The 12,367-nt window shown below is 41.5% G+C and overlaps 1 protein-coding gene across 2 annotated transcripts in view; it reads left to right on the top strand.

The window, feature by feature from the left end:
- Window positions 1–12,367, top strand: part of slc4a3 (solute carrier family 4 member 3) — a 62,671-nt gene that overhangs the window by 32,908 nt on the left and 17,396 nt on the right. Inside the window, exons 1-4 of one of the 2 annotated variants that reach the window (XM_030758205.1) lie at window positions 665–1,363; window positions 6,121–6,266; window positions 7,911–8,091; window positions 8,291–8,426. In XM_030758205.1, coding sequence (XP_030614065.1) covers window positions 1,117–1,363; window positions 6,121–6,266; window positions 7,911–8,091; window positions 8,291–8,426 — 710 coding nt within the window. In that variant the 5' untranslated portion in view covers window positions 665–1,116. Of the gene's footprint in view, window positions 1–664; window positions 1,364–6,120; window positions 6,267–7,910; window positions 8,092–8,290; window positions 8,427–12,367 lie in introns of those variants that run through there. The other variant, XM_030758206.1, reaches the window with a different exon arrangement.

Here is a 12,367-nt window from a genome sequence, read left to right as displayed (position 1 = left end):
AGCTTTGGTCAGACAGGTTCAGTCTAACAAAAAAACATTTATGTGAATATTCCCATGCATACACACAACACACTCACATATGCGGTCATTCGTACAAATGCAAACAGTGAGTCATGAATCCAACTTTGAAGCATGGTGAATGTGTGTGTAGCTCACATTGGTGCACCTGGTTTGGCCAATCAGACTAGGAAACCTCAGGGGTGGATGCACTGGTTTCCATAGAGATGCAGGGACAGGAAAGGTGCTGCTTCTTCTGATAATTAGTACCATTATACAATATATCCTCTAAGCGGATTGCACGGGCGGATATTCTGTTCTTCACATCAGATAGGTTTTATTTCAGTTCTTTCTCAGTGTATATTTGTGCATCTCTCTTTGTGCTGTCTATGTGTGCCTTTTCAGTTTAATTAGGTTCAGGTGGAGATATCAGCCTTTGGCCCTTCTACACATCACATGGTTGGAAAGTGATGGCGGCGCTATGGAAACAAAAGGCATCAACTCATGAGCTCCGATCCACTCTTTCATGCTTTACCAGAAGCCACAGAGATCAATAGCTTGTGGACATTGTTCAAAAAAAGGTGGTGCTACCATTCAGCTGACAGGCGGGTCTATTAAAGTAGACCATCCCTTATCAATACATGGTTTTGGAGCTGCAGCTAAAGCGGATGTCAAAGTCTTTCATTAATCTGTCAGATGGTGGATCCAGCAGGGAGCTTCTGCCTGAGGGTGCAGCTCCAACTCTGTGTTTGGACATAAAGCAGAAAGGGTTTTTTTGTGACACTGAGGATCTGTACGTGTGATTTTGTTTACATTTTTGGACTGAAAAGTGAATGTTTTGATTGACGAATTCTCTCACATCTGTAATTTTTCTTTGTTCCCTCTTTGATGCATGCAACTTATTTTTTAAAAGTTGCTTCTCTTTGACCACAAACCATTGTTTTTCACTCGAGCTGGTTACTTTGGGCTTGCATAGCTATTGCATAGCCAACACAAAGCGGCAGCTGGATCCAGACTCTTCAGGTCAGTAGCCCCAGGGAGAGCAACGGCATTCAAGAGTTGGATGAGCAGTGTGTACCCTTGGAGAGAGGTGGATAGGAGGAGGTACCGACCGTGGAGATGACAGACATTGAGGGACAGGAAAACCAAGGACACGGGACCTCTGATAAGAAGCACCATGGACCAGAACGCCGTTGCAGCACCCAGAAAGGCTTTGGAACTCCAAAGCGATACCAATATGAGCGCCACAGCTCACTGTCAAACATGGACGGATTTGAGGACTTTGAAGAGTTTGTTCTGGATTTTGATGATTATGATTTGCTTGAGTCAATCCACAGCCAGCTGGGGTCGCCTCTCGAGCCTATCCGTAAGTTATTTTCTGTGGAGGTTCACCTCTTCCTCTGTAGCATTTTATTTGTTTAAACAAATGCATATGTGACAGGAATGACAGTTACGTCATGCTTCCGAAGCTCTGATGTAAACACATCAGGGAATTCCCATGGGCGAGCATTTCATTCTATTTTTATATGAATAATCAATGGAAAGAAACACTTGTTTCCATTGATCATTTAGCCTGCTGCTAGCTTGATTATTGGCAGTGTAAAGCTCATTCATGGCCACACACTGAACAAAGTTGTCCATGGTATTGAACAAACTGACACGGTGCTCGACTGCTGCTGTTTCCTACTTTTCTATTGATCCATTGGGACCCATTTGGCTTTGGGCTCAGCCACAGCTAGAGCGGAAAGACATTTCATTGACAGACCATGAGTGTTTCTGCTTTTTTAGCCCTGTGTGGGCTTAGAAACATGGCACACTAGTCCTGTGAAGAAACTTTCATCCAGCAGATGAAAGAGAAGTTAAGGAATCAGGCTGAAATAACTCAGCATATTATGAGTTCAGTTCTAGTTGAAACATTAATAGGGTTATAGTGGGCAATTATGAACATTTTCCCCTTTACTGAGGCAGATGAAAGCACTGGGATTTATCTTTTATGGGTAATTAAAATACATTTAGCTCTTTATTACCTGTCTTAGCTGATCAGTCAAATTGCCTCAAGTGATTCCAACCACCTTACCTTGAATTTTAAACATGTTGACAGCTCTACTTTAACATGAAACATGGCCAGTATTTCAGTCCATATATGGACTATATATACACACATTTGGAATCTTACTGGCCCTAAATGCCGACATCTGTAGGAGTGATATCAGAAGATAACTATATTTTTATATCACTCCTACAGATGTCGGCATTCCGTTCACCCACGAGACTCGATCTCATCTTTTAGATGAGCTTTATTTTGATTGGCTGGCTTACTTCTTTTTTTTTTTATTACTTTCTTAATCTTCTACCCATAATCTGGGCAGCCTTCTGTTTATTGCTTTTTATAGATGACAATGAATCTTCTAGAATGCTACTAGGTAAAGTAAGGTACCTATCACTGCTATGTCAGCTGGAATAGACTTCAACCCCCCCCCATGACCCTGTGTGTGTTGTGTAACAAGTTAAGTCAGTGGACCGATAAACATTTTAGCACTGTCATCACCAATCTTGACATGTTGAGCATTTAGCTTATTGGACTGCCTTTTCTAGGACAGCCTCATGGAACTGTTATCATGAAATACACTATATTGCCAAAAATATTCGCTCACCTATCCAAATCCTTGAATTCAGGTGTTCCAATCACTCCCATGGGCACAGGTGTATAAAACCAAGCACCTAGGCATGCAGACTGCTTCTACAAACATTTATGAAAGAATGGGTCGCTCTCAGGAGCTCAGTGAATTCCAGCATGGTACCGTGATAGGATGCCACCAGTCATGAAAATTCCTCACTACTAAATATTCCACAGGCAACTGTTAGTGGAATTATAACAAAGTGGAAGTGAATTGGGAACAACAGCAACTCAGCCATGGAGTGGTGGGCCACGTAAATGACAACAGGGTCAGCGGTTGTTGAGGCTCATAGTGCACAGTGGTTACCAACTTTCTGCAGAGTCAGTTGATACAGACCTCCAAACTTCATGTTGCCTTCAGATTAGCTCAAGAGTAATGCATAGAGAGCTTCATGGAATGGGTTTCCATGGCTGAGCAGATGGATCCAAGCCTTACATCACTGAGCACCATTCAAAGCATTGGAAGCAGTGGTGTAAAGTTCACTGCCACTGGACTCTAGAGCAGTGGAGACGTGTTCTTGGGAGTGATGAATCACAATTCCTCATCTGGCAATCCAATGGATGAGTCTGGGTTAGGTGGTTGCCAGGAGAGTGGTCCCTGTCTGTCCCAAGTTTAAAGTTTGGTGGAGGGGGGGTTATGGTGTGGGGGTGTTTTTCAGGAGTTGGGCTCGGCCCCTTAGTTCCAGTGAAAGGAACTCTTAATGCGTCAGCATACCAAGACATTTTGGACAATTTGATGCTCCCAGCTTTGTGGGAACAGTTTGGGGATGGCACCTTCCTGTTCAACATGACTGCGCACCAGTGCGCAAAGCAGCTCCATAAAGACATGGATGAGCCAGTTTGGTGTGGAAGAACTTGACTGGCCTGCACAGAGTCCTGACCTCGACCTGGTAGAACACCTTTGAGATGAATGAGAGCGGAGACTGCGAGCCAGGCCTTCTCTCCAACATCAGTGTCTGACCTCACAAATGGAAGAATGGTCAAAAATTCCCATAAACACTCCTAAACCATGTGGGAAGCCTTCCCAGCAGAGTTGAATCTGTTATATCTGCAAAGGGTGGGCAGATATCATGTTAAACCCTGTGGATTAAGAATGGGTTGTCACTAATGTTCATATGCATGTGAAGGCAGAGAGAGCGAATATCTTTGGCAATATAGTGTCATTTTGTTTGTGTTATATACGTACTCCCAGAAAATTGATTCTGTTCATCTGGATGTCGTGTTTATTATGCAACTTTTAGCCGCATCTAAGACTGTGAAGACACTCTGATAATACACTGCTTGGAGAAATTAAAGGAGCACTTTAATCAGAGTTCATTATCAAGTCAATTAAGTTATTGATCTGGTCAGTTAAGTAGCAGAGGGGGTTGTTAATCAGCTTCAGCTGCTTTGGTATTAATTAAATTAAATTAAACAACAACTAGAGGGACAACAATGAGACAACCCCAAAACAGGAATGGTTTTACAGGTGGAGGCCACTGACATTTTTTCCCCTCCTCATTTTTTGGACTGTTTTTTCACTAGTTTTGCATTTGGCTAGGGTCTGGAGAGGCATATCCATGGAAGGATGCACAGACCTCTACAGGCTAGGCAACAGCACCCTGACTGCCATTAGGTATCAGGATCAAATCCTTGGACCCATTGTCAGACCCTATGTGGGTACAGTGGGTCTTGGGTTCCTCCTGATGCACAGCAATGCCATGTCTTGTCTGGTGACAGTTTACAGATGAAAAAGAGAAAATGTCCAATGAGCTAAAGTTCTGTGGGAGAAAAGGCCTTGCTGATGCCAGAGGTCAGAGGAGAATAGCCAGGCTGCATTAAGAAAACAGTAAGTCAAATAACCACATGTGACAAGCAATGCAGAAGAGCGTCTCTCAACATGCAACATGTCAAACTTGAAGCAGATGGGCTACAAGGCATGAATCCATCCACGCTTTTATCAATGGCTCAGTAATGGTGTGGTGGATAGATAACACTTTAGGTTTCCTAGTACCAACGGAGCAGTGTTTAAACACCACAGCCTACCTGAGTATTCTCACAAAGCTGAGATGATCTCAAACTGGTTTCTCAAACATGACAAAGTACACATGCTGTATTCTAATGGCCTCCACATCCAGCAAATGAAGGAAGGATTAGGGCAGTTCTGGAGGCAAGGAAGGGTCCAACCCCATACTGTTGTACCTAATAAAGGGGGCCAAGAGTGTAAATATTTATTTACATTTATTAGATTTGGCTGTTTGAACAAGTGCAAGGTTACAGGTCCTGAAACTTTCAAATGTACAGATGATTACTTTTGGCTAGAAGGAGTTATTGTCCAAGCTGTTGAAACCTCATCAGACTTTCAAGAAATATTTAAAAAATTGTTGCTGGTGTGTTGAATTATAATATGCTGGGTTTTAAGTGTCATTGGGCGTTTGAGTCATACTTTCTCTGAAAGCTTAAAGGTGAAATTCAGACTTGGGTTCACGAAGTTCACTAAGATGGACAGAATGTCCTTTTCACCTAGACTTGAATGCCCAGTCTTTGCCCTGCCCTGCCCTGTGCTGAGAAAAAGCCAGCTCATCCAGATCAGCTGAGGCAGTTCGTGCAAGGTCAACCTTCAGAGGTTTTCCCCCAGGAAACTGTACAAAATGAAATATAGTTTAACTTCATTTTCATTTCCATTCGCTCTGTTTCCCCAAGGAAGGCATGACACAGCAGGATGGAACACTAACAGCAGTTTATGCACACATACACACACAAACACACAACCTCCAGCTGCTCATGTAGAAAAATTAAAAAAGACAGTGTTTATTCAGGAGGAAATTATATTCATGCATTGGCCACTCTGGTCGGCTGCACTACTGTCCACCATTACGGTGACATACGCCAGCCCAATGTTGGAACTAAAACGTGTTTCTTTAGTTTTGAATTGTAATGGATTGTAAATAGATTATGGTAATCATAACTTCTAATCATGCGTTCCTCTCTAAACACATTTCCCCACATGTTGTTATCCTTAAACTTCCAGTTCCTTTATTCAAATTTAGGGACCACCCAACCGTCCTCCTCTGTTGAATGGTGAGCGGATGCCAAGGCGGCCTCATTATCCTAAATTCAATAACATATGATTGGCAGGTTGAGGAAATTGAAACTGAATATAGTTTTAAGGAACTGATAAATGTTTGTGGGTAAAACCACCTCTTCTGTAACCGTTTCCCATTCCGCACAATTCTGTGTAGCTTTTGCCGTCTGTTATTGGATCAAAATCTAAAGAGACGTATGATTTCTGAAGTTCTAGGATGGAGCACGTTTTTTAATGAAAGGATGCTTGATGTGTCAGCAGTCCTAAAAAGAGCATTTCAGGCTACTTCTTACTGAATGTACATATTTGGATTGGTCACTAATAATCCAGACACTGTGACTCGGCAATGTTGACCTTTTGCATTCTGATTCGAAAATCCCAGGTCACAGATTCGAGGATAACCCCGGGGTGCGTCGGCACCTGGTGAAGAAGTCGTCCCGATGTCACGTGAGCCGAACCAGCAACAGTTCTACGCCTCTATCCAGCCTGAAGAAGAAGAAGAGGGCTGCAGAAAAGAAAACTCATGAGGTTTGCAGCACAGTGACGGCCATGTTTTGTTTAGCTTTTTTTTTTTTTAAATCAGCTGCAGTAGTGTAGCATAGCTAGTGTTGTTTTCACCAGGTCACACCTGGCACCAGTTTTGAGGTTCCAGTACATTCACTGAAGAGGATAACTACTGCTGCAAGCAAAAATGGATGTCGTTTGTTGTGCTTATTTTCTTTGAGCCATACGAAGCCAAGTTAAGAATTTTAAGAACAGGTTCACTGAGTGTTCATTCAGTGTCACTCAATAACTTCATCAGAGGGAAGTAAAAATATCAGTTTTTGTGTTTTTTGAATTGCGCCCTGTCTTGGTAACAAGAGTTTGGAGAATCGTGGTATTTCAAAATTCTTCCAAAGTGTTTCTTTTGGACTCAAACTTGTAGCACTGTTAAGAGACTAAATATTGAGAAATGAGGAAAAATATAAAAGCTACAAGTTAATCTTTGTGATGACCACCAGGGGAATACTTCAGTTTTATTTGAATAGTTAGATTTGTTATGAATTCTCATCTTTAAAGTAGTGTTAAAGGTTTTTGTGTTTGTGCTGTGGCACAGTGCAGTGAATATGTTAGCACTTTGTGCTTGTCTGCTTACACAGTAAGACACAAATATTCATTTGGTGCTGTTTCTTATAATAAATTTAAGGCAAACAGTACATTCTCCTTAAGGAGGAGTCTTGTCCTTTAGCTGCTAAGTGCTCCAAAAGTTGTTACAAAGTTACAAATGGAGATACTGTAAAGTGGGTTTACCTTTTTTTGGATGTAGCTTCTGTGTATAGAAGTATAGAAGACTCTTGGAAAACAGCCCTCGTCTCCCATGACCTGTGACCTCAGTAAACACCTCCCTCACAGGTTTATGGTCTCAGTCACTAGCTTCAGGTGTTACTGAACAATAAAAAAAATGTTCATTTTGTAAATAATGGTCGTCATTATAGTCAAAACGGAGATTAAATCCAGATATGTTTCAGGGCAGTTGCTGCCATTTAAGCAACTGAATAGAATAGAATAGAATAGAATAGAATAGGAAATTGATTGGAAGGGGGGGGGCTGCAGAGTTGGGGGATAATTTTGTGGGTGCTTTTCGCCCTTCTCACACACAATTGTAGTTAGCTTAAGTATTGAGTAATAGGGCTTTAATAGCACCTCCAAAGTATCGTCTTATTGTATCTTAAGCACAAACTTCATATTTGTTTCTCCTGAGTTTGACAGCAAAAACAAAAATTGTGTTGCTCTGAGGAAAAAAAAAAGTCATTCTGCATTTAAAAATGTAACCGAATGTGTCTTTCTGTCCAAAGACAGCTAGTACACACTGCACACAGTGTTTCTCTTGGTTGGCTGAGTGTGCTGTGTGTGTACTGTCTGTCTTCAATCATTATTTGATTCTTTCTGTGTGTATGTTTCGGTAAACAAACCTCAATGAAGATAGGAACTTGGAGTAGAAGTAAGGGGGATTTTCACAGCGTTTAATTCACCCCAAGAAACTTGATCATGGATTATAAGCAACATGATAGACATGTTTTTCCCCACTGAGTTACAGCCTCTTAACACAGTTGTCAAACATATTCCAAATGTACATGTGACGGGTTAAGCGTGCGCTTTAGTGCTTATGTTTCTGTTCTGCTTTATCTCCAGTTGTTTGTGGAGCTAAATGAGCTGATTGTGGAGAAGGACCATGAAATGCGTTGGAAGGAGCGCGCTCGCTGGATCAAGTTTGAGGAGGATGTGGATGAAGAGACGGACCGCTGGGGGAAACCTCATGTGGCCTCACTGTCTTTCCGCAGCTTGCTGGAGCTTCGCCGCACCATCACACATGGTAAAATGCTCCTGCGGGTGTCCAGCAAGCATCAGATTATCAGTCATGTGGTTTACCTTACGTGCAGCTGAAATAAAATCCTCAATGATAACAGTGATAGCTGCCGCGTTTCAAACTAGTTCCTTGAAAACGTTTCTCCTCCTTACCATTGAATCAAAGTCGTAGCAACCTTGTGTTTGCTTTTTCCTCCCTTTTCTAGGTGCCATCCTTTTGGACCTCGAACAGACCTCTCTGCCCGGCATCGCCCACCTGGTGGTAGAGACAATGATCATCTCCGATCAGATCAGAGCAGAGGACCGGCCCAGCGTTCTTCGGGCTCTGCTTCTCAAACATAGGTCAGTAACCGGGCTGCACTAGCATTAGGCTGTGCTTAATTGAATGGATCTCCATTTCATAACATTACTTCCTGCAGTGGAAAACACAATATCAGGCAGCTCAATGTGGAGAGATCATTTGGATGAACTGAACATGATTTATTGAGATACAGAATTGAATTAAACTATTTGGCAATGAAACTCTGATGACCCCTCATAGCAGAACAGGATCCCAGCAGTGACAGGATTTAGGACAGGACTCCCCAGAGTCTACATGGTGGTGGTGGTGATGAAGATGGAGGCTTGGATGTGGCTCTGAGTGACCAGGGAGAGGCAGAGATGGGCAGGAGGTGGGTTACACAAATGAGAGTCTGAAAGGCAGAATGACAGAAGGGCGCAGGGATGTAAAGCATGCAGAATGGAAGCTGATTGGCTCACAGACAGCGGGCAAGAAAAATGATTGGACCACAGCAATAAAGTCAGAATTGACTTTGACAGTATGGGAAAGAGGAAGTGATGTAAACAGCAGACTAACAGCCAAACACACAGGAAAGCAGGCAGATGAGTGATTATAGATATTCCATACTCATTTTGTGGGTGGAGCACACATTTACGTGCGTTCCCACATCAGGAATTCCTCTGTGTGACTTCATTAAGACCATTCTTGGGGGGTAAAGACTTGGGTTGTCACAATACTAGAATTTCAAACCTAAGAAAACTTGACACTCAATATATCAATATGTTATTTATACCACGAGGAAAAAATGGCAAAATTAAGAGGCATAATTGAAAAAAAAAAATTAAGATTAAAACAATACTGGTCCATGAAAATACATTCAGTTATAGCCCTGTTAACGTGTGCTTGGTTAACATTTATAATACTTAAGTGTTTGGCAAAAACAGCGCTGTTGCAAATGAATATTTAACCCAATAACATCATTAATAAATTTAGGAACAATTAGCATCAAAGTATCCATTTTTTGACATGTACTTGGTACATATGCTGCTTACAGTATTGCCTACAGTACCTGCAATACTGGAAAAAAAAGTCAAAAACAAGTAAAACTAGAAGCACTCAGAGCGCGCAAACCTCCGCCAAGGCCAAAGGGTCACTGACGCTGTAATATGTGTATCTAAATGCTGTGAAATAATATTGCATCTTTCCCAGACGCTAGGATCATCTGAGCCGTAAACGATAAAAAAATGATCATCGCCTCGCTATGTTGTTTGATAGAACGTGTGACTATGTATACACTCTAATTTTTTTCAGGCTTTTGTGCCTTGTGTTTCGGAGTTAGAAGCTAAATTATTAAAATCCCCCTATCCCGCAATAGTGAAGAATCCTTAAAAAAATTCCTGGATCCAGATCGTGATCCGGATCACCACCAAAATTTAATCACATCTTTCTCTTGTCATTTCCAACCACTCCACAAAATTTCATCGAAATCCGTTCATAACTTTTGGAGTAATCCTGCTGACAAACAAACAAACAGACAAACAAACCAACGGGACCGAAAACATAACCTCCTTGGCGGAGGTAATAATAATAATATTTTCAGAATTTTGGTATTGAAATGTACCATAAGTGTTAGTTCTGGTGACATCCCAAGTAGAGAAATAACTACTCAAAGAGCACCAAAAAAACTGATTGTTTTCCCCATTGGTTTGCAGCAGTTTCATCATAAAGCACTAATTAAAATGCTAACACCGCCTTCAAATTTTGTAACCAAAGGGTGCCGTCCTGTGCACCGCACCGTGCATGTGTGTGTGTGTACCAGCTCTGACACAGACAGACAGCAGGAAAAAAGAGATGCACACAACCAAGATGTAACTCTGTATGTTTCTGTAAACAGGCAGATAGAAGTTTGCTTAATTGTTGTGAGTCTTTGCTGCAGGGGGAAAAGGTTCTGAGGGAACCTTTGGGATTCCTAAAAATCTTCAAAAAGAGTCTGACTGGAGTTTTAAAAAAAATTTTTTTTTTTACTTAAACTGTGCCGCAGTAAAGCTTATTTTAACGTTTAACTCACTCATGTCAAGAGAAGGCCGTTTAAATGTTCTTTATAAGTTTGGGCTTACACGTCCTTCCTTTACATGTTTATCTTTGGATCTGTAAGAAAAAAAAAATTTCCTGTTTATCCCTTGACTCCTGCTTCATGAGATATGCCCTGAAAACTGCGAGGTTTAGTTGGTTCTTTACTCGTGTATTAACCAACCTGGCAATTTAGGGTAATGTGGATGCAGCTTTGTTTACATTCTGACCCTGGATTGTAGGTTTGGTGGTACGAGGAATTAGATCCAAGCCTTCCTGCTCATTAATCATTATCCCACAGAGGAGAAAAAAAAATTGAACTCAGGGGAACTGAGCGGGGAATTTCCAAAAAGTGACATTTAACAAGACTTGGCTCATCAACTGTGTACTTCCCCAGGGCTGACTAAACTGCAAATGTCAAGTCTGCACTGTAGCTGTACTGAGTGTTAAAGCTCGGTGCTATTAGACTCAGTGTTTGATTCTTCACTGTGTGGCCCTTCCTGGATGTTTGAGCTCTGCCTTTTTTTAAGATCTGTGCTGATTTCTGCACACTGAGAGTGAAAAGTCGAGTGGAAAAATGTATATGACCCATAAATCCAGGCTTATTTTATGCCTAAAATGTTTGGTTTGAGATGAAACAGACATGCAGTGATTTGAGATGGAAGGAGACCGGCTGCATGTCGAGCTGTTCTTGCGTTTTCATTTCAAAGGTTGACTGTTTCTTTCCAGCAGGATCAGTTGTTATCTGAGCCGATGAGTTTTCACTGCTTTGTTTTTTCTGCATTAGTCAGCCAGCGCTGGGTCGATGGTGTTGTTGGAAATTATTGGGTGTGATGCTGTTAAAACAGCGGGGGGAGTATGTGAGTAGATTTGGGAAGGAGGTGGTAATCATGGGACACTACAGCTTGCTTTTAGGTGTCACTATCCCAATTCATAAAAGCAATAGTTAACCATATATAAATGTTTTCACAAAACACCCGAGGGCGTAGTTACTTAGATCCTGTGCCCAATTTAAACAAATACAAGCAGTTATGACTCCAGCTCCCTCCCGGTGGTTGCCGCTCATTGATTTGCCCTGACACTGACACGCCAGCTCAACTGGGATGATTTATGTGGCCAATAGAATAGTCCTCTAATCCACAGCGCATTGCATTTGTCAGTTACATAACAAGAAAAAGAAAACGAGTCAAGTAAATGTCGTGAATTACCAGAAGAAAGGCAAGCCATGCCTGTCTGAAGTTTATCAAATGTTGCCATTATAGTCACAAAGTCTCCAGTTAAAAGGACTTTAAATTCTGTTCTGCAGCTAATGGCATTTAACGTGATGAACAGATGCTCCTGTGACTTTTCCTTTGGCATCACCATTATGTAAAATGATGCTTTGGAATACTTACCTGGATTGCAGTGAGAAGAACAATACAAAGCGCCTTAAGGTGACTGTTTGTTGTGATTTGGCGCTATATAAATAAAACTGAACTAAATTGAAGTGGGGTAGAAAATAAAGCATGTCTTAATGTCTTTGGTGTTCTCATGATACACTCTTACTAGTATCACTATAGACTGCATCCTCCACTGCAGAGGTACCAAAAACTGTTCCTGAAGTGGCCATTTGAACCTGGTTTCAAAATCAAATCAGTTCTCAAAGACTACGATGTTAACATGCCCAAATAAACACTATTAAAAAGGTGTGTTTACAGCCTGGAATAAAAAAATGGTTGTGCCATGTACAGTATAGAACAAGTTCATACCATAGCACTGTTATGAAGGCAAAAACCATCCAACCAAAGTTCGGTCCATTCTTTTGAAAGTGGTAAGTCTTCCCATTAGAGGCGTGGCTGCTTTGAGAAACAGATATGCCAACACAGAGAGATGTAGCCAGTTGCTTTGTTGGACAGAAGGTTAATTAATCATACTCTGTGCTTATTAATTAAAA

This window comes from Archocentrus centrarchus, chromosome 21 (assembly GCF_007364275.1).
Source record: "Archocentrus centrarchus isolate MPI-CPG fArcCen1 chromosome 21, fArcCen1, whole genome shotgun sequence".
Lineage (NCBI taxonomy): Eukaryota > Metazoa > Chordata > Actinopteri > Cichliformes > Cichlidae > Archocentrus > Archocentrus centrarchus.
Note: the sequence above shows the minus strand (reverse complement) of the source record. Positions and strands in the feature narration are given on the sequence as shown.